Genomic DNA, 23,410 nt, shown 5'->3' on the forward strand with positions numbered 1-23,410 from the left:
AGTCGATCTAGGTGAGGCTCAGGAGCGGGTTCGATAAGTTACTGGTGTTGGCCGTGAGCGGGAATCGAACCCGTGGACGTAGCGCAGCACGACAACGATGCAATTGTGGTGGCGGGTTTCACGACACGTTTATACTCGTTGGTTGTTTAGGTAAAGCCACGTAGGTATAAAATAAAATGCAATAAAATAAAATTTTATACCTACAGAGTATGGATTCCTGCAGTCACGAAAGCTTCAAATCAGATGTATTGTTTTATTATTTTAGTATTTCCCTTCTACGTAACTTTACCGAAAGAGCCAAGAAGATGACACGTTTATATTTACGCGATCTCACCGAAACAAAACCACCCCTCCTCGTATTATAAATGCGACTGTGTTTGCGTGTGCCGTAGCAGCACAGCATGGCACAACCACGTTGTGCCTGGTGCGGTCACACATCGAAGCACTATCCAGGCGCCAAACATCCTGATGAGCACTCGTGGGCCGATCAAATCGATTCAAATCGATCCCATAAGACCGCGATGCTTCAAATTGTTGTTGTCCATCGTCAGAGCGGATTGCAATCATTAGGATCGGTAGAACATGTAAACGAGAAAATATTGTGCGAAAATATGAATTGAGTAACAGTATATATAGTCGGTGGGAGTGAATCGTGTTACACGCCACTAAGGGATGGAATCGTGGGCTTGAGATTCGATTACTGGTCGTATCAATGAGGACTGAATAAGAAACTCGGCTTGTAGTTTGATCAATGGACAAGCGTCAAACGAGACGAGGCGTTGAACCAGACGGTAACGAGGACATTAATTGGTTCTTGAATTGCATCGTGAACAAAATTGACAACTTTAGAATCGCCAGGAGTGAATCTACGCTGAAGCAAGACCTCCCGCCCAGTCTCAAGACAAAGCCTCCGATTGGCGAACACTCGTTGCTGGCCTTTGTGAAACACGTGGTTGTGAAACACGTGGGACAGGGCATCTTGAGAGCAGACTGCCAATTGCTGTGAGATGTCGTAAACTGAAGTTACATAATAAACACATTCACTGACAATTGGGTTCGTTTCATGGCTGCTGTTCGAATGTTTATTTAAAATTTCCTAAATTTCGTGCTTTAAGAGCCGCGGTGGCGAGATGTTATCTCATCTGATGTTATCTCTTCTCGTCTAGGAAGCAGGCGATCATCGGTTCGACCCTGACGCCTGAATATTTAAAGCTTGGATGCTCTCCTCGTTGATTTTATCTCGGAACCCACTGGCTTTTCCCTCCACATTTTGAAACATGAGTTTAGATTACTTGTCTGCGATACATTTCCACAACACACACTTTGTGGCCAGGTCGTTCTGAAACATAGGTAATAGCTCTGCGAGTTTTACCTGGTAAATGTTTTTAACGTTTTTTTATGTTAGCTGGATAACTATGAAATACATTCGTGAAAGCTAAAGCTACGAATTACGAAGACTATTGCACGTATTCCTTAGCCGTGGCTCAATTCAGCACCACATCCTTTTACTGTATATTTCTGGAGGCGTAATATCTGTTATCTTGTTCGTTCACATGCGTGAGTAGTGACCAGCTCGTCCTTGATGTTCAGTTCAGTATAGTACGTGATTTTAAGAACTTAAAATTCAGCAATGTTTAATTATAAATTTCATCCGCTTGGTGCACACCATATCAGTGTCACGGGAGGGATGGCAACCGTGGTGGATAGTGGAATTGGGTATGTTAATGTTTGCACGAGGAGGTCATACAATGATGCAATTATATCGAGCATGACCAGCATGCATCAAATGACACAAAGGACCGGCAATGATGGTGAAACCAAGGACACTAGAACTAATGCATAATTAAGACGCGATATTAAATTCCTTAGACTTCAACCTCGCTTATTCGGGGGGGGGGGCACAATATTTCCAACATCATTGCAAAAGATGATAGAAACAGCCCATGGAAACCCTCATCCAGCCATGGATTCATAATGGCCGAAGATTATATACACGCACTGGCGGAGCCAGGGTGGCACGTGTCCCCCCCCAATGATCCGATCAAAATCCATAATTTCGAGCGAATCATTTATTAGTAATAAATCGGCATTTTGCGACCCCACTGCCACCGTGTAGCATATTATTATGTGCCAGGGACTCTGAGATGATAGGACAATAGTCTGAGTCCATAATTGGCAATAAGTAACGGCAAAACAGCTATGACTCACATAATTATGCGCAATTGCGTATACAGTACACGACTTCCCTGAATGCATTAACCTTCAGCGAGCGAGATGCTGATCACACACGGTTCGAATTCGACCCTCGGTCGATGGCTGTGCCATCGCCGCACACGGGGACAAGTCCTTACTTACAACTATCATTTTCCATTGTTGGAGGGGTTGCCCCCCCCCCCCGTACCTGAAAATCCTGGCTCCGCCATTGTCTACACACGTTTATTAAAATTCATTTTCACCAATCTCAATAGGTTCTAAACTGGTTAAGGACTTGCAGACCGTATAAGATTTTGAAATCATTCTCAGCTTGGCGCAAACCATTACTCTAGCGTCACCGGATAAACCATTCTTGTAGGGAAGCCTCCGGTTGCTCATTGAAAGCAAGGCTTCCTTCCCCACCAGCTTTACACATACACAAAGGGCATTTGCCCTAAACGTTGGTGACATTTGATCGTGAAGTGTCAATATGACCAATGATTTAACCATCAGTCTCTCGTCCGGACTTCTGAAGTCAACTGTACCTGGTTAAAATTGGTCTTGGACATCACGAGGGTGAGAAGTGCGAGTGGTTTTATCCATACCACATGCCTCGTGTCATTTTAAATAGGTGCTTGCAAACAGAACAATGTGCATAGCTGCATTTTTTAAAATCTCTTCGTATGGGGCACAAATTCCACACCATATTTTTAGCCATTCACTAGAAAACAAGTCAGATCTTTAAAAAAAAAGTCATAATTTCAGTAATCTATCAATACTCTTTGGTTATTTCGGTAAAGGTCACGTAGATAGAAAATGTATAGATCACGACGTTTCGATCACAACACAAGCGACCGTCTTCAGGTGAGAGAGAAAGCTACTGAAACAAGGTCTTATATAGGCCTGAGATGGATGCAGCCTCAGGGTAAGAGGGCAGGGCTCGAGCTGGTCTCCCTGGAGGCTGTGGAAGTGGCTATTTTATTGTGAAAGATTAGCATGTCAATGCACGAGCTTCGTATGTCGCAGTATCGGTGACTGAGCGGGAAGGATATCCAAGCCCGTCAATACAAAGACATCCAAACCAAATAATGCAACTCAGTCAGCTAAAAATCACAGGATGGAAACATCACGGCAGGTCAAGACTTTACCTCGGTTATCACGTCCTTGCAATGATTGCTCAATTTGTACCCATCTTCACAGTTGAAGTTGCATCTGCATTTATATCTAGATGGCTTCATGAACAAATCTCTGATGATAGCCAGTGGGTTTGCAGAGTATCTTCATCTTGGAAAAAAATCTATTTCGTGTGTGCCCACAGCATTAAAACAATGATAAGCAACAGCAGAGGTATTGGGTCCCACCGTGCTTCAGATCTGCCTCGTGTTCGTGAACAAGGTCCGAGACATGTCGTTTCGTTTAACCAAGGCAGATATGAAGTACAGTAGGAACAATACCTCTGCCGTTGCTGCATTTTAACACTGTGGGTACACACGAAATAGATTTTTCCAAGACGAAGTTACTCTGCAAACCCACTGGCTATCAGAGATTTGTTCATGAAGCCATCCAGATAAGACAACTTCAACCGAGAAGATTGGTACAAAATGAGCAATCATTGGAAGGACGTGATTAACGAGGTAAAGTCTTAACCTGCCGTGATGTTTCCATCTTTCCTGCGATTTTAGCCGACTCAGAGTTGCATTATAGGTTGGATGTTTTTGTATCGACAGGCTGGATGTCCTTATCGCTCCGTCACCGATGCTGCTATATACTAAGCTTGTGCATTGACATGCCAAATACAATAGCCACTTACACAACCTCAGGGAGACCATCTCTAGCCCTGCCCTCTTACCGAGGCTGCATCCATCTCAGGCCTATATAAGACCTTGTCTCAGCAGCTCTCTCTCTCACCTGAAGACTGTCACTTGTGTTGTGATCGAAACGTTGCGATCTATTTTCTATCTACGTGAATTTACCGAAAAGAACCAAAGAGTATGGATTCCTGCAGTTACAAAAGCTTCAAATCAATATTAATCTATCAACTTTCAAAATGAGTATTTCCACACAAAACCACCATCAAGATAACAACTTTACTTACATTTTATTTAGGGTTGAAGGTGAAATTGCAAGGCGCAAAAATGTACAGTGGATAAAACGAAACATTTTTTTAAAACGAGGCGCTCACTGAGCTGCCACGAACATGGCAGAGTGTACCAACATAAATTCCACCCTTCAGGATCCACAACCTTTTTGGGATGGCAAAACATTAATTTGGAAAAACTATCTTAAAGGAGCTTAAACAAATGTGTTCACAATTAGGAATAAAACAGTCTGTACCCATACTGGCTAATGTAACACAGCATTCCATCACGTCAACAAGCAAAGATAAAAATACTTAAATTTCTAAGACACCCGCCATTTCACGTTGCAGAAAACATGACAGATTGCAACTGAGATAAATCCCTCCACTGGTTACCACCAAAAAAAGTGGATCATAAAACTAAGACGCAATGCACTCCTGCATGCAGTGGAAAAAAAAGGCACCACGTCTGCTGTAGCAGTTAAACAAGAAGCCGCTAGGAGCTTGAAGCAAGACCAGACACGAATGCCTTCTCCTTGGCAGAATGGAGCAGCAAGCGGTTTGGTCTGTGCAAACTCTTAAAAGCTGCGATACTCTTGGGCAGTGTTATGGCAATCGGCAAAGCATTTAAGATTAACAACAGCAACTTGACAATGCAAATGGCAGTGACCGAGTTGTCTTGCCAATGGAAACGGTGTGCTGGAAGGTGTCATACACTAACAATTGTTCCATAATGCAAACCTCAGGTCATGCGACTTATAATTTAATTGCCAGTGGAAAAAGGTTGCGACTGCCCTAAAATCGCCCAAGTGGATGATGACCAAAACACTGGCAGCGACTACACTCCAGTTCACATGGCTCAAGAATTCACATCCACCACCCCTGGTCCATCTAAGTACAAGTTACTTCAAACGTTCATATAGTCAATGCCAGTGCATACTTTATTATAAATTGATGATAGCAATAACTGGAAGGAGTGTCCTTAGATTGGAATGGACCACTGGCAGTCACCGTTTGGTAGTACAACCCAGCAGGCAACATCTAAAGGTCATACTGTATGGACACATTTTGGCAGAAAAGCAAATGCTTTTCCATGCCATCGAACATATTTTTTACATAGTGGAAACAGACAATTACACTGGCTCCACACAGAATAGCTAATATGCAGACAAATGTTAAGCAAACAGCAGTATACTCATTTCGCCTGACAATTGACGTGGAAAAGGCTCCTTTTAAAAATTACACTGATAAACGCGATCGCTTAAAGCCAATAGGGTCTTGTATCTGAACTTCTTGAAAAATGCAGTCCGGATCAATGCCAACAAACTAGCATTTCTTGGTGTCGACAACAGCACTCAAGAGAACCGCTGGATCTCACTTCACCCGATCCTCAACTCTGCACATGGGTGCATTGTAGCAACCATTAGCAGCAGTCACCAGCACGTGTCTTGCAAATGTTTCAGCCAAGGTGCCCAGACAAAAGAGTTCAAAGCTTCCGACTGGTAGGCCGAGAGGCAGTGTTTTAGTAGGAGCACCCAGGAGGCTGGGGGACGAGCAGGTCCCAAGTCCCAAGTAGTTTGGTTTCAGACACCATGAGACGTTGCAGATTTGATGAATTGTGGTATCGATGAAATGCGGCACTCGCTAGTCCTGCTGGACAGTCGCTCCCTCCCCCTCTTCTACCTGTGCCTCCTCTTCCAATGATGGACGCTCCCCAGTCAGCCTCTGTCGCATGGGGAGAGAAACGTACGGAGGCATAAATGGATTTGCAAGAGTTTGTCGATCAGGCAGCAGGCATGCTGTCAATACACAAATGAGTTTGTGATAAAGGAGTCCCGTGTCAAGGATGGAAATCATTTCAAATTTTGCTCTTTATATACAGGGTGCTTAAAAAAATGTTCACACTTATAATGGGACTATCGTTTGTAATGGAAAAAATGGATAAACTGTAACATGATAAACACATGTATGTTAACAGCTTCAAAAAGTCAGAGTCTCCACTTTTTCACCATCATTGTCAACACATGCCTGGAATCTTCTCCAGGTGGTCTCCAGAGCCCAGAGGCACATTTATTGTGGTATTGTTGCAAATTCTCAGAAGTGTGAATATTTTTTTGAAGCACCCTGTATAATTTTGCATTGAACGAAGACCTATATCTAAACAAAGTCCTTGCCAATAATATCTGACAGTTCACCAGCATAGATTCAAGCAAGCCTGACTGCTGCCAAGGCACTGTATCAAAACAGTTAATGCGATGTTTGTGTTGGACCAATGATGCTGAAATTATGCACTCCAGTGGGGCCTTGTGGCAGATAGGATGTGTAAAAAAAAAGGTTGTGGCATAACAGAGATGGAGGCATCTGAAAATTGTATTTGTTACAACTTTATTTACGACACCAATAATTAAATCACTTCGCGGCCACAATAAAAAAAATCACATTTCCAGTGCTTGTAATCGACTTTGCTGCCTTGTTTCTAAAGTCCAAGTTTCCGTAGCATATGCCAACATGGGCACGTAGTACATTTTGTAAAAGATAATTTCACAGCACTATTGGCACCTTTATACTATATTACAGAGCGCTACTCATTTTAGAGCCGAATTAAGGACGCTATAAACAGTAACCTAAACTTAACCATTTTTAAACTAGTTTAACTCGAAGACTTTCGTGACCAATATCATCCATAAGGTTTTTTGGGTTAGATCGCATAAATAAATAAGTGTCGTTAAAACCCACTACCACCCGACAGCCAACTAGTAAGGGTTGTCACGTAAACAGAAGGTGCCAATTCATCACGAGTACCGGTGTGTTGGAAAGCCCAGCCACAACATTACATTGTGGCTTGGCTCTCCAACACACCGGTGTGCTGTACTAGTGACGAATTGGCACGTTCTGTTTATGTGACATCCCTTACTAGTTGGCTGTGTCGGGTGGTGGCGGTTTTTAATGACACATTTATATATTTACGCGATCCAACCAAAAAAAAAAACCTCTTAGATATTTTAAACTACACATTTTTTTTTTAACCAGGTAAAGCCCACCAAGCGATATAGCTCTGTCAGAAGGGACCTAGCCACAAATGCTAGCTCAACGAAGCGGCTTTTCACGTGGATATTTTCAGCAGTTAAAAACTCGAAACGCATGTTTCTAAATGTGGATGATAAAACCAGAGGACCCCAGAGACATCCATGCAACCACGCAGACACATGCAAACCCCAAATATAGGGAGGTCTCCAGGTCTGAATTGAACCCATGACCTCCTGTATATCAGGCGAGGTAGTTAACACCTCACCACCGTGTGGTGGCTCCTGCGCGATGCCACAAACCGCGATGAGGCAGCACAGACGCGATATGCCACCGGCGTTACTGCCAGGCCGTGCGGGCGGGCGGATGCAGTGATTGTTACCTCGATCATCGTGGCCAGGAAGTCGACGTGGGCGGCCACCTCCGAGAGATCCTCATTCTCGCGTCGGAGCTCCGCGATCTCCTGGTCGCGCTGCACCAGCTCAAGCCGCAACTACCAGAGACAAAGATTCCCCATATAGCCTTAACATACTGTTGGGGCAAGTGCTGTTTGAGAGTACCAAGGCTGGCACGGCACACGAGGGTGGGTGGCTAGTACCAACAACCACTCCTGGCTGCCTTCGTCTCCCCAGTCGCGATGCTCACACGCCACACCGGATGCTCAATTAAAGCAGAGCCGTTCTATTGGACACCCAGTACAGGTTTTGAGATCATTCTTGACAACGATATTAGCCATGTGGATGGCAGCAATTTGTCAAGCACTGCGCCACCTTTCCCCACAAGAACCTCCGATTAGCACCTTTGGCTACAAACGGTGAGAACGAAGTTCAACATACATACAACAAAAAATGCTCAATATTACCAATGTATCCTTATTTATTGTAGGGGGCCAGTGCTTTTAGTGAGCTGTTATTCAGATTGACACAGGAGGGGCTGCGCTGTGGCCAGCACCACACCCGTGTTCTCCACCGCATCACCATTGCACACAAACACCTACAGGTGCGCACACACAAACTGTGCAAACATTTGGGCCGCTGTGCTATCATTTTTCTACATCACACAATATCAACGTTCAGGCCATGGCGACCATCGCAATATCAGTTCCCTATAAATGTAGAATTCCATATTTTTGTCTTATTGTTTTGTTCTTTGCTGAACATCCAGGAATTATTACTCTAAAGTTACGGTAATGCAGTTCGGTAAATAGAAGCCTTCTACGCATTGTAACGTTACAACATATTATGCTTACAAGATAAATGTTGCCAGTTGCAAAACGCTTCATTATTTAAGACATAATTGCAAAACATATACATTAGCCAGGCTATCAATTACTCTGGAAAACATTTCGGAATGTACTAATTTAATGGACAGTCATTTTCTTTGCAAATTGAATTATATTGATGCTCAAAACTAATGTGGGTTAGGCCACAATAATCTGGCCAAATGTGTGACATGAAGTCCATTCACCACCCAACACAGCCAAGCCAATTGAACTTCCATATGTGCAAGTGTTCAATTGTGGCGATTATTATTGCAAGTTAAAGAACAGGCCTCAACCACGTGTAGCCATGAGACACGGTGTTCCGCTTGAAACGCCGTGAAGCACCCTTTAGACAAGACCCAGAACGGTCAGAATAGAAACGGTAAATAATTATTTTATTTGTTTGGCTGTGCCGTAATGGAAGATCTTAAGACAAATTTGGCTAGATCATTACATGGTGCAATTTTGTTGTTGATATTATGAATCAATATTGGCTGAAAAATAACCATGCAAGCCGGTTAAGCAACTGAGCCTCTATGCCAGCTCACCCGCTTGTTCTCCTGCAGCGCCTGGGCCAAGGCCCGTCTGCGCTGCTCCGCCAGCTGCTGCCAGTATTCCGGGGGCGGATCCTCTGAGGGGATCAACGCAACACACGTCAGCTTTTTAGCGACCCCCCCCCCCTCCAATGACCATGCATCTCCTCTGCTCAAATATTTACAATGGTTACCGCTTGACCACGATTGCGAATTTAAATACCGATTATTATATTCAAGATCCTACACAATAAAGGGACCAACATATTTGTCTGCGACGTTGCAGAAGTACATCCCTGCATGCGCTCAGAGGTCCAGTATTCAATGGCAGGCACCTCCCTCGCATCAACATCAGAAGTTCAAAGGGTGCATTAGCTTGAATTACACTGAAATTATTGAACCATCGGTCTAACCCATATCACTGCATTGACGATCTCAAACCGTAAAGAACACTCAAGACTTCCCTCAAATTAGCGGTGAACAATTACTCGTGCACTGCAGGAGCAGCCCAACAGATGCTGAACATTCATTTTTATATTGTTTAATTTTATTTCGTTGTCAGATAGGGGATTGAGAGAGGAGAGCTTCAGTGGCTGTTCACACGTGTAGACGCTCACCCTGAACCATGAGGGCGTACGCATCTCGACTGCTGCAGCCAGCTAGCCCCGTCTGTCGTTTCTGCGTCGTCTTCCCATTTGGCGCCGCCTTTACCGTCGCCGCCTACCACCACAGCGAGAGGGCGGGAAGGGATAAGGGAGCTTGAGTGAGCACCGCCCCAGAGATCACGGTGTTGGTGTGTCAGGAGATCACGTACGAGACACCCACGTGCAGCGCGCTAAGAGGTAGCCTTTAATATGAAGCATTGAATGAGGACATCATTCCATGGTCAGGTAATTTATGTTGTGTGTAAACATTTAGCACAGTTCTGCCAATTTTTATCCAACAGCTGCTCCCCATTTCTTTCAATTTCAATTATTATTCCATCCCTTCTGGAAGCTCTCTTTTTTTAATACTGCTAAGGGCAGCAGTTACCACTTCAGTTGTAACAGAGAAGATCTCCTTCACCTTAAAATTACACTTTTAGGGGCAATTCATCTTTTGCTACACTCATCTGCATACAATCTCCTCAAGCAGTATCAACAATAGTCTTTCGTGCTTTAATGTTCCGTCCTGATCTGTAAGGGCTACTCTCTTTGCATATTATTAATTAGCTTCCCTCTTGCTTCTTGAAACCTGCAATCACGTTTGTGTGGGTGGTGTTTGTTTCGTCAAATTGCATTGGAGAAGGGCATTAAGTCGGAGGCTGTTGACGGGTCAGTATAACAAGCAAAGATAATTAACTAAAGGAAATTATTTAAGAATTAAAAAGCTGCTTTAAAAAAGGGAAGTCATAAATCATATCACATTGACTTCAGAAAAGTGGGATTTGCCAAGACACATCGTGATGAGGGATTGATGGCCAATAAAAACCTGGTGATGGCATGGAAGCTAAAGTAGGTAATACACTTAAACAGGATGATAAATGCAGGTGTAGACAGGAGATTATCTCAGAGAAGCGAGGCGATTGTGGTTTAGCAGGACCATAATAAGGGGCGCTACACGATGGCGAGATGTTAACAAACTTGCCTGGTATTCAAGCCATGGGTTCGATCCCGACCCTGACGCCTGTATATTTGGAATTTGCGGTATCCTCGTAGTAGTGTGGATTTCTCTGGGACCTCCGGGTTCTCCCTCCATATTTAGAAACATGCATTTAGCGTGTTTGCGCATTGTTATACATTTCCACATGACAAGCCACTTAAATTGGATCTACAATTTATGGCTAGGTGGCTTCTGAAAAACTGCTAAATAGCTCAGTGGGCCTTACCTGGTGAAATAAAAAAAATGTTTAGTTTAGTTAATAAGGAGCGGGGGACGCAGGGACACCTTCATACAGCATATGGCTGCGTGCACGCGTTAGTCAGTGCCGCAGACCACACCTGCATCAAACGCCTCGTGGCATCTTGTGGGGGCACACACGGCTGGATCTCCTGCAGCGTCCGCCTGGTCCTTGGAGCCAGACCGTCGCCCATTGGAACTCCGCTCTGCACACGTACACCACCACACCGCAATTGTGAATGCTGCATGTTATTCACCGCACGTGTACACACAACCACAGCAATTCAAGCACTTCACTTGGACCTGTTATTTGCCAAGTGCCTTGCCAAAAGCACAAACAGTGCAAGTATGATTGTTGCTCAACTTCCCGTGTTATTCACCATAAGAGTAACATTTTGTTGAACCTGTTAATCACCACATGCAGCCACCTTTGTCTCCCCAATGCGGATGCCTTTACACACTGCACTAGGTACTCGTGAGGCCAAATCAGGCAAACGTTAACAGCCATGCACACGCGCTTCAAGAACATTACAGGACACTACAACATTATAGCATAAACACCACAAGGATGAAACAGACACTAAGCAAATATCAGTTCAAAGCTATTAGATGGTGGAGAGTACTACACATCCCTTTCGATACAATCACAGGATGGATAATCTTTAAACAACATTCAAGTTAATGTGCCACTTTCCACGGCAAGTGAATAATAGGGGGCAATGTGCAGACGTACTTTACGCATCGCAAAACACAAATTTGACTCCTTAACAATCAGTTACCAGAGTTACTAGACCCTGTCTGTAAAATTTCACGGCTCAGTCTATTCAAATCCAAAACTCACTCCTGCTCCCACAACAGGCACACTACTCATGCCCCGAGAGGTTACATTTTAGGGCAAGACCTATCCACTAACACCACCAAGTCATCACCACATGCATCTGAAAACTTTCCCCGCATGCTAAATCCTGAAAAAAAATGCCTGCCCTTATAAGGGTGCCACAGTGGCAAGATGGTAACTACCTCACCTGGTATACTGGAGGTCATGGTTTCGATCCCAACCCTGACAATGGCTGTATATTTGGAGTTTGCATGTTCCCCCCGTGCTCACGTGTATTTTTCTCAGGGTCCTCGGTTTTTCCCTCCATATTTTTAGAAACATGCACTTACAGTATTACGCTGCTATACATTTCCACATTATAATTTACGTTATCGAGCGGTTATTTGTGGCCAGGTCGCTTCTGAAAAAGAGCGCTATATAGCTCACTGGGCCTTCATAACAAAGTTTACAAAATTAAGCCAAGGCCATAACATTAGGGCAATAGTTTTCACACAGAACCTTGATAACCAGCAATGTCAAGTCATTGGCTGTATTGTAAAACTCTGATAAAAAGCAATATGTAGGGATCAGTATAGATATTGTAAAACACAAAGAGACCAAAAACAAAACAAACCGATTCTGCAGACATAATAGCTCAGTCTAGCAGGGCAGCCCAATAGGGATACAATTTATATCATTCCAAAGCAATGCATTACACAATATCATAATCAGAGTAGAGCCCTGAACACACAATTGACAACAATTCTGGTATCAATACCTTCTGGCATCACCCTGCTGGTATCACAAATCCTTGAGTGGGGATTATAGGATATTCACCTACGGGTTATCAGTGACCACCACTACATAGCTATGTCCTTACATTAATGAACACATTTATCCAACAATGCCTCACCTCACTGCTAGTTAATGCTTTCCCTGTCCCTCGGGACTTGCTTTGGATGTTTGTTCTCACAGGAGATTGCAACACAAAACAGCCCGGTTTGCAGAAGAAGCGCCACAGCAGTGACCAGTGGTTACACGAGTTTTAAATAAACAATTGTTACTAAAGTTCGTCGCTAAACGCTCTTAAAGATATTTTGTTAACATGCGCAGAACCGCCCCACGGCAACAAAGTCTTATGCAAGTCAATTCAAAGTTGCTTCATCAACAAAGCTTTAAACACAAGCTGGACAATCTCATCCACAAAGGTATGTAGTTAAAAGCCAATTGATTTCCAACTGCATCAAAATTTACAAGGACATTGCTCTGCACTGCCTTTGCCGACACTTTCACCTTCGCACAAAAACCGACTCAGAAATCTATACGAGGGGATGTGTTCGGAGGCACAATCATTCAAGCGCACTTACATCGATCTTAAAAACGCTGCCTCCGCTCCCAAAATCGCCGTGGAGGGAGCGGTGTGCGATGCACACTCATAGCCCAAAGGCTGAATGATGCCGGATGAAGGTAACGCAACATCTCGGTGCCCGTTGAGCTAAAGTCACCCGGGACAAAAGGCGGAGCAAACAATCTTAAACGTTCCTTAGCGAAATGGAGCTTTGGCGGGCTTGGCAAGTCAGCTCTCAGTGAACAAATGTGGCAAAGTGCACAGTCAGTGCAATATTAACAGCTGCGGTTGGAGGAGACAGGAGTGCGATTCTATCTCGCCCGGCTGCCCGCCAGCCTACCCGCCAAACAGAGAACATTGATGAATAAAAAAATCAATGGCAGCTTCGACAAAACAGTCATTGTGTGAAAAATAAAGAAATAAAAACAAAAACCACAGGCTCAGAGTGAAGAGAACAGTTAAATATTACGACACCAATTAGTAAGGCGATAGGGGCAAGGCAATCATTAACCGACCGCACAGGAAGTACGATGGGGATTTGCACGGGTGAACGGAGACACCTCCGCACCACTTCGTGGGGCTCAGGCCACCACCTCGACAGCGTTACGAGACCAGCAGAGATTTACAACCACTGGGCAAGCTGTACATGGGCCTGCTAACCGCACAGCAGGTGCTCGGCACCTTCCCCGAGCTCACACAGCTAGATTATCTATAGCTTTCACCGATAGCCTACGTAAGCGCATTTATCATTAAAGCTCATGTCTGGAATCAAAGGGCTTCAAACCACTGATGAACGAAGACCTTCACAAGCTATTGCGATCCCTCATGGTAATGCATTAAGTACGACCAAAATATACCTATAATCAATCAACACGGTATGGTAAGGCCTTCATACAATAGTGGATTGCCAAAAGGGCTGCGATTTAGAAAGCTTACTTTCCAGGTATGCATCTGAAAATGCTCAATTTCTTGAAGCGCTTCTCAAACTCTTGCTTGTAAGCTGCCATTTATTAGGTCGCTCGCACTAAACTTCAGGAATCTGCGACAAGAACACTCTTACCAAAGACTACTTTGGTGAAGCACTTCTGCCCAGAGATCGCTTCCCAGTTATGCGTTTTCCAAATTATTTCTACCTTGGTGCACAACAACGTTTACCTGAAAACTTTAAAGCAGCAATTAAATTGTCAATGTGTCATTTACAAACAAGGCTCCCTTGTCACACAAGTTAATACCCCCACGTCGGCATCAAGCACAAAGCCAGATGTTATTTCGCTTCCATTCGAAACGACTGTATATTTATTGCGGCAAGTAATGGGTACTGTTGAGAAAGTTGAAAGTCAAAGTGCCCAAAGAGTTGCCGCTCATCTCCTCTTAGCAGCTCAGAACCAGTCGTGGAAATTCTGTATTCTAATGGTGGGGGGGAAAGTCTGCATAGGACAACATGATTGATATCCCAGACCTCCTTATTTCATGGACTGTTGAAGGATGAAGTTTAAGTGACCTCTGGTAGTATTTGAAGTCTACTTTCCACACAGAGTGCTGCGCGTTACAACCATTGCCCACCCCGGCTGATGGTACAAACTCCACTTTAGGGTCACACACGCCAAAAATAGACTTTAGCCGTCAAGGACAGAACATGTTTAGATGTTGGAAGTATTACAAAAACAGATTACCCAAGAATTTTGTTTTTATTTTTGCATCATTAATATGGTCTTAACTCTGATTTCAGGAGAGTCCTACACTTGGCAGCATTAGAATAGTAAGGCCAATGATCCGTGAATGACTTTCGCAAAAGCAAGTCGCCGTGTCCAACTCTTTTTGAAACGTGTATTTTGGTACTTAAATTTTATTTACAAGTGTAACGCGAGGAAAAATTAAACATCTCGTATTTGCCGATAGCCATTATATACAATGTCCAATCAGATCGAATTACATGAAAATATTAGCATTTAAAAAAAAAGAGGCTGTTGAGCTCAGAATAAGAGCAAAACGAAGGTCAAGTACAACAAGTTTGAAAAAGAATGCCAAGTGGGTAATAACTCATAAAAGACAGCAGAGTATATTTACCAAGGGCAGCTACTTAAGGCAGATCGGGATAAAATAAAATACATTTATAAAGGCTGCCGAGAGCAGAAGTGCTTTTATTCAATTCGAATAGATACTGAAAGCAATATACCAATGTGTCAACAGAAGAATGTTTAACCATTAATCATTGCACATCAGCGTTTTACAGACCAGAAGCATGAATTCTAACAAACAATCGCAAAGCAGGAAGCAATGCAATTTCACCGGTATATATAAAAAGGCAACACTTAGATCAGAGAGCACAGGCAGGTTAAAATATATCATATCAACTGTTAAAAAAGGGGACATGGGAAAAAACACGTAGCTAGAAGGTACGAGGGCCGGTGGTTTAGAAATACAGTTGCAGCCAAGGACAGGAATGTGCCCCAAAGGGTGAGCAACGATGAGATGTGTGAAGAAATCAGCTTGTGTGAAGATGCTGGGCGAACCGTTACACTGCAGGACTGTACGAGACGGCTTGCATCCAATGGGAATGTATGATGCCTGATGATAAAGGCGTTTTATTCCCCCCCCCCCCCCGACCTTCACCAATATTCATGTAATTTTGATATTACTCACTGGGCTCCCCCCTTTGCGGGAAGTCAATGGTAGTCAACCTATGAACAGCCCAACCACTTCTAGATTTGAAGTGTTCGTGACTGCAAGGATTCATACGCTTTGGTTTTTTCGGTAAAGTCACATAGGTAAAAAATGTTAATAAATGAAAACCAAATTAAATCGACGTTTCGGGCGCAACACAAGCGTCCTTCTTCAGGTGGGGACAACATAGCGAAAGCACAACCGCTTCAGGTATGTCTCAGAGATGGCCGTGACGAGGAATTATATAGTCGCTGAAGCTTTGTGATGCAGATGGTGGAAGTAGACAGGTAAGGTAGGATTACGTAGCCTTTTGTTATGCTGCCAATGGGGTAAATTGGAGATGCACAAGCTAAAAAAAGACCAAAAAACTGCGTGTGGCAATGGTAGTGTGTGAAGCTGGGGGTAAGACTGGGAATATGGATATGTTTATGCAAATTTTATCTAAGCTGGCTGTCTAGCAGTAAACTGCACGGCAGCTAAAGTTTAACTTGGTTAATTACATCCTTCCAATGATTGCTCAATTTGAATCCATAATCTCGGTTGAAGTTATGTTTATGTTTGTATATCTGGATGGCTTCATGGACAAATCCTTGGTAGTAACCAGGCGGCTTGTAGCGCACCTTGGTATCGGAAAACACAATGTCATGAGAACCGGCAGTATTATTACAGTGGTCAGCCACGGCCGAAGAATTCGTCCTGCCATGTTCCAAATCAGACTTGTGCTCGTGAATGCGATCAGAAATGTCGTTTCGTTTCCCCGTTATAACAATCCCCACAAGTGCAACTCAGTTTGTAGACACCAGGGTACTGCAAGTCAGGAATGACATCCTTTAAGGATGGGATCAGATCACGGATCTTGTGTACTGTATCGGATTTGGATCTTGTGCTTATTTAGAATTTTGGAAATCTCTTTGGCAACACCTGCTATATATGGCAACGTAATGATTTTGTTGCAGACTTCGCGCAGTGAACTGAAAGGAACACTACACCAGTCCTCGTGTGAACAGGGTGAGAGACCTCCCCCTTTCCAACTACCTGAAGAGATGTGCATCTCAGTCAGCCATCACCCGGTTAAATAAAAAGACACCCATGTACTTGGAGTGTATAAACATGGATTGGCGCGACAGCAGAATCTAAGCCTGAGAAACCAAACACGACATCATGTCAAGGTGAGCGCCCACTTTACGCCAAACAAAGAAATTCATTCACGGTAAATAACGATGGGCCGAATTTTTCTGCGGGGAGGGGGAAGTGGGTGGACAAAGCTGCAACGCAAAGCACACACGGCTCTTACGCGCGTCTTGGGTGAACCGCGTGGGAATGTGCCACTTGCGCCGTTCTCAGCATTTATCTCTAAGCAAACACGGTGCAGCGTGGAGTGGTACAGCGGAGATCCAGAGGGGCGCTCACACTAAACACATTTTTATTTCACCAGCCAAGGCCCACCAAGCTACATCGCTCTTTTTCAGAAGCGACCTGGCCACAAATGATTGCTCAACAAAGTGGTTTATCATAGAGAAATCTATAGCAGCCAAATACCCGGACAAAAATCTACGTGACCACCAGGAGAACATGCAAGCTCCAAATGCACAGACGTCAGGGTCAAGATCAAACCCACAACCTCGTGTATACCAGGTGAGGTAGTTAACATCTTGTCACCGTGGCACCCCTGCAGGCAGCAATACTCAGCTTATAACTATTCTAATTTAAGTCTTTCAGGAAAGCTTCACCTAGACAAGATTCTATTTGGATGGCCCCAAATTGTGAATATTGGCCAATTCCAAGAATAAATACCCTATAATTAAAAGCAGACAAGAGTGCTTTTCAAAAAATCTAGAGCGCAACAATACAGGATTGATCAAAACAATAAAGTACAAGGTTGCACAACTCATTAAGATCCTGGGTTCAAATCCAGATTGACTGCTCATGACCAAACCTGGTTGTCACCAATAACAGCACACACAAAAATTGCACTTAACATTACTATTAGCATTGTTAAATTGGTTTGAATGTCACAAGACAAATGTTGTTCTGAGAACTGTACTGCTCAGATAGTGCCTAATAAATAATTCAACGCATAAAATGTTGATTGCACAAACAAGATAACATTTGGAGATAACACAAAAGAAAACAAGATCAAACTAATTAGAATAGAAAAAGTAAAAAAAGTCATATCAATATCAGGGGAAAGTAGTAATAAAAAAATGATACGTAAGGTTAAGTGATAAACATCATTAGAAGAGGCATAACGTGCAATTATGATTAATAAGATTCATCTTGTCACAGCAGTGAAGCCAATTTCCTCTTAAAATAGACCAGGAAGGGATGGCTTTTAAATGCAGATGCAATAACGTCAAAGTACAAGAGGAATTTAGTGTTTTTCAGGTGGGCAGAAATCAGAGCTTACAGTATAACACAAACGTCTGTACAGACACACTTATTAATGAAAGCATTTGCTGTACCATCCTCTCAGAGCTATCTCAGAGCTCAGCAGGTTTGGACATTTAACAAATCTCCATGCAATCCACCAACTCTTGCCTCTCAAGCGCTGGATTAAAGGCATGCACCACCACGCTCTACTTACTGCTGAGCAAACAGCCAGATGAGCGACCTTGGAGGGATTCTCTGGGTTCCCACGATCAGGGTGACACAAGTGATTTTACGTACACATTCAAAGAGGAGGGAGGTTGCTCACAATGGCAGTGTTTAAACCCCAAGCTGCCACTGCCAAGACCCTAGGTATGAAATCTGGGCAGCCACATGTGTCAGATTCAAGACAGCCCAATAAACAAATAGCCCCTATATATGCTGGTATTCTAGGCTATTGGGGATAAAGCGGTTAAAACTTTGTTCATGAGAAAAAGGTTTTAGAGTTAACATCAATAAATGCCTATAAGTACACCAGCAATGGCAGTTCAGTGCTATGGAAGCACATCTGAACATTTTAAGACTGGCAAACAGACACAACAGAATAGGTATACATGGCAAGAGTTATGGCAAACTGGGTTCTTATGGGTTAATTGTTCGATAGTCTGAAGCCAGTCACCAATGAATGCACAAAAAACCTGCACACGAGCGGTGTATAATGATAAGGCATCAAATCACGTCCAAACCCTCATGTACAAGTAATAACTACTTAGAATACACTAGAATTAAATATTCGACTCTCTCAGATCACATTATATCGTGTCATAAATGAGGCTTCCCGATGTACGTGTTGTATTTAATGGGTTTCACATTATCCCAATCACCTGGAGGAAAAATATTATTCATATCAAATTGTCACTGCTAATCATAATTTATGTAAACAAAGGTGGGAAACTATTAAACCACAACAAATAAATAGGTTTTTCTTAAGTTTGTTGGCAATAGTTGATATTGCTGAAATGCTCAGGACAACTTACACCCAAACATTTTACAGATTACCCATGGTAAGAGACCATCGAAGGAGAGAAGCTTTTAAAGAGCCTCTTATGGAATTACCCAATGACAGGAAGATTGCACTCTTGTTAAAAATCCAAAATATCCAAGCGCTTGTTCATTTATAACGAGGTTCCCCAAATGGATCGTCTTGAGCAAAAGGATTTTTTGGTGCATAGACACCCAGAATGAGTGGCAAACCAAGGCGATAGGAGGGAGGCGGGGATGCAGAGGCATGGGAAAGTTAACACCGAAATAAAAAATAAAGCATTAAAAAGTCACAAACTACCCTTAACACAGGAACCTGTCTGGATCACATCAGTGCCCCCACAAGCACCCCCTATATAAAAACAAACACTTCACAGGGGCATTACCTCCTATGGCTGGCAATTGCACTCAAACGAGCAGGAGAGGTCGCTGGGTCGCCTAACCTTAGCCTTTAAAAAGCACTTTCCGAACTGCAAACTAATTCCATCGTTTTTAAAAACTGACCAGGAGAGGACTCTAATCGACTTTGGAGTCGTATTTAACATGTGGCAAATTACTTTGTTCAAGACAAAGGGGATCGTGTTTAGTATGAAAATTAGAAGCTTAAACATTTAGATGGAGCCTACCTTAACCGACCACCTGCAGTAACTTTTGGAGGCAAAAGTTATAACATTTGTTCTTGTATTCTTCGAGTCATAAACAGACCAATTCAGTGCCAAATTTAAATAATATCTGTTACAATCGTCATGAACACGATCAGATGAAATGTAAATATATGTTTTTTTTATCATTTATTTATGTTAAGTTCGTCAAGTTTGTGAAAAGTACAGACTAGAACCATAACCACAAGTTGGGCGGGTGTACTTCCCTGCCTGGTACCCCCCCCCCCCCCCCGGGCTCGAGGCAGGCAAGCTACGTGGCCTGGGTATCCAAGCAGGGAGTAAGGACTATGCAAAGGAGATCTGGCTTCATTCATGAAATCCCAGCCTCTACTTCAATAACCAGCAAAGTGATGACGCATTCGTTATCATGCTGCCCAGTTATAGTATGGATTATGCAAATCAATTTGGGCAAATATGGTGCGCAAATCTGCAAAAAGACAAACAAGAACACAAACAAGATTATACAAAAAAAAACTACCGATTATGGAATTAAATTTACTCAAAATTAAAATGATACATGGAACCACTGGGTTAATCATTGCATACCTAGGATTGTACACGTCAAACCGTTTATGTCAATCCACTGCTAGAGGAGTGCCTTAACTCGGTGCAATCATTTGGGGGTTATTTTACAAAGCTACAGATGTTAATACATCTGGGATGAAGGTGGGATGCATTGCCATAGTAGCAAAGAAATGTAGTACAGCATTGTATTTTGCTACACTGCCCACAATTAACCATTAAAAACACATGGGACGTTATTCCAATATCTGGGTAATGTACAACTTTGCTGGTGACACAACGCTGCATGTTTGATACAATGGTATGTTGCTAAACATTTCACAAGAGCAGCAAGGTTGTGCAAGTTTTAATTCGCTCTAAGAGACTAGAAGTTTCTGCCATGGTATAATGATGCACACCGAATTTACAACCCGTAAAAACTCATTTCACACAGAGGCTAGTGAGGTAGTCATTACTCTCTGGCCTCCGTACTGCTAAGAGGCACCATTGTCCAAAACGTCACCTATTATATACATTGTCTTTCTAAGTACAAGTTATTGTGGAGTATGTTGAGCATTGATGCTTTGCAGTTCGATCTCTCCCAGTGCTCAGCTGTCTCGCCTCTGTCCACCCAGTTGTATAAATGGGCATCAGTTAGTTAATTGACAGGTAGTGTGTGGTGGGGGGTTGTGTGGGTGCTCCCATCTCTTCAAAAGACGTCTAAGCCAGCATAGAAGCAGGCAAAATACTCTAAAAGGGAGGATTCTCTCGAGTCCCATCCAGTGACGGTTGCTCCACAAGCAGTGTCGAGAACAGGTAATTGTAATTGCATGACTGCACGTTCACAACCAGAAAGTGTTTGAAAAGAAATACTTTTACAAATGACAAACAATCTCCAGAAGTCACAGCCTTCCAGGAGTGCAATTTTCATCAGCATTGGTTCAACACAAGCACTCCGGTCCGGTTTTGACATTCAATCTTTCATCAGCATCATGAAGCTTGCCTTAACCAACCACTGATGAACTGCCAGGATGTGTATAGGTAAGACGCGAGGGCGCTTGTGCAGGACTCACCTTAACCACACCTACGTTGCTGTTCTCCAGCTCGGCATTGACTCTGCTGCGCCCGGTGTTCATCTTTGCAGTCTCTTTCCTTCTTCCCGCAGCCTCCTCCTCTTCAGCCTCACCGCCTCTCAGCACAAGGCGTTACCGCAGCGGTTCCCCTACACACAGACTGAAGACAAAACACACAAGCAACCGGATGGCAATAAAAACACGTGTTAAGATGTTCAAACGGCAAATAGAAACCTTTTGCAAGGAATCAAGTCTGTATTAACCACACGTACTTGTGGTGAACATGCAAAACCAACACACTCTGGATAATTTGCGTTGTCTTTGAAACAGATTGGGCCGGATCAGGTTCATACTCTTTGTTTGTTTCGGTGTTGCCTCCGAAACATCGTGATTTAATTTATTTGTTTCTTTTACCCTACGTGACTTTAACCAAAAGAACAGAGTAGGAATCCTTGCGAGTCACGAAAGCTTCAAATCTATAACGGATCAGGTTCATCACCCACCACCGGATTCAACTTTAAGGGTAGCCAGCCTCATGAACACACAGGCTAACAACGGTCTTAGGTTCAGTGCCGTTAAACCAAACCGAAGGCCAGTTGCTTAGTGAGGAGTTTTACCCACTTATCATGTCCTCAGTTTCATTAAGGACGATACGTCTTCCTAATACACGAGCCGTCCACACAAAGGTTTCGACATTCAGCGACTCACCAGCAGTCAGGCTTGGACCGAAATCGAATGCCAGATGTATAGACAAGGACCCACCACCAGGTTAGACACGCATCCCACTTCGACGTAAAATCACGTAACGTAAGCATGAGCTTCGATGTGGAGAATGGTTACAATAACAGCATCGTCTGCGTTTGTTTACTTAGAAAAATATTCGCCACAACGCTCGTTACGGAAAAACAAAGCGAGCTCGGGAGATGAATTCTCCCTCCAAAACTACACGCGCTTTCAACGAAACGAGTATTTACATTCAATGCAGTTTAAGTTGGCGGCTGCTCTGTACTAGGCAGTGCTCCGAATACACACTTATTTTTTTTTTATTAAACTTAAATCAGTTTTAAATATTGTATCGCCTCTGATGAGGCAGTGCCACCTTGGGGATAGGCCCAAACCCACCAGGCCTCGGAGCGTAAACCCGCCGCGCTTTGCGGAACATTTAACAACGCGAATCAAAGCCGCGTTCTCGTTAGTGCTGCTTACTTACCCGCGGATGAGGAGACGAGGAGACGAAGACGTGAGGAGATTAACAAAAGCACGCGTGGAACTCTCCGATAATGAAAACCCGCCACTCGAACCGCGTTACTAATGTTCCCGCGAAAATGTAACCCGCACATTGCCTTATATAGGCCGCTATGTCCACGTGACCTCACATGGACCAATCACACGCGTCCCCATCACCGGCCCCACCCCCCTCCGATGACGTCACCGGTGTTTGGGACACGGCATTCCTCGATGATAACCCCTGCGTGACCTTTACACCGAGGAATCTATACACACAGTGGCAGAGGTGTCAATCCATAGGGGTTACCCGTATTCTGTGTACAGGGAAATTGAGTTGTCAGGTCCACATGGTGTACAGCCGTTTTAATACGGGCAACAGCAAAAAAGTCTGTTGTGTTTCTCACTTGTGATGGGTCTTTGTAGAATTAACGTTGAGATGTATAAGGGGCATGTGGTGACCAATAAGGTCTGGATTGGTCTGTAATAAGGTTGGCACTGATAAGGGGTTGACAGATATGCAGTAGTAATAGACGACTTTTAGGGCAATGGCCCCTCTTCATAGAACAGCAGTAACTGTGATACTGTGATACTGCGTTGGCAGTGGTTCACGAGCACGAGCACAAATAACTCGTCGCATTCGTCAATGGCACTGCCGCTAAAGGAAAGTGGTTGTTCCTGGATAGACTCGCCCCCGCCAAATGAATGTGGAATTTACCACCACTGACTTAGGGCTGTAAACAAGAC

General features: G+C 43.6%; 1 protein-coding gene across 2 annotated transcripts; it reads right to left on the reverse strand.

The window, feature by feature from the left end:
• Positions 1-4,266: 4,266 nt before the first annotated feature.
• LOC133352993 (geminin-like) lies at positions 4,267-22,784 on the reverse strand. Of its 2 annotated transcripts, XM_061569052.1 has the most exons (7): positions 22,650-22,784; positions 21,440-21,599; positions 11,068-11,172; positions 9,706-9,808; positions 9,104-9,186; positions 7,677-7,787; positions 4,267-5,995 (listed from the first exon to the last, which is right to left on the reverse strand). In XM_061569052.1, exons 2-7 carry the CDS (start codon positions 21,500-21,502, stop codon positions 5,915-5,917), a joined length of 546 nt encoding a protein of 181 aa, XP_061425036.1. In that variant the 5' UTR covers positions 21,503-21,599; positions 22,650-22,784; the 3' UTR covers positions 4,267-5,914. The 2 variants fall into 2 exon arrangements, with proteins under 2 accessions (XP_061425036.1, XP_061425037.1); XM_061569053.1 differs by lacking the exons at positions 21,440-21,599; positions 22,650-22,784 and adding an exon at positions 13,151-13,296.
• Positions 22,785-23,410: the final 626 nt, after the last annotated feature.

The sequence above is a fragment of the Lethenteron reissneri genome, chromosome 42 (genome assembly GCF_015708825.2).
Source record: "Lethenteron reissneri isolate LAM-NWPU_2019-01 chromosome 42, ASM1570882v1, whole genome shotgun sequence".
In the NCBI taxonomy this organism is placed as follows: domain Eukaryota; kingdom Metazoa; phylum Chordata; class Hyperoartia; order Petromyzontiformes; family Petromyzontidae; genus Lethenteron; species Lethenteron reissneri.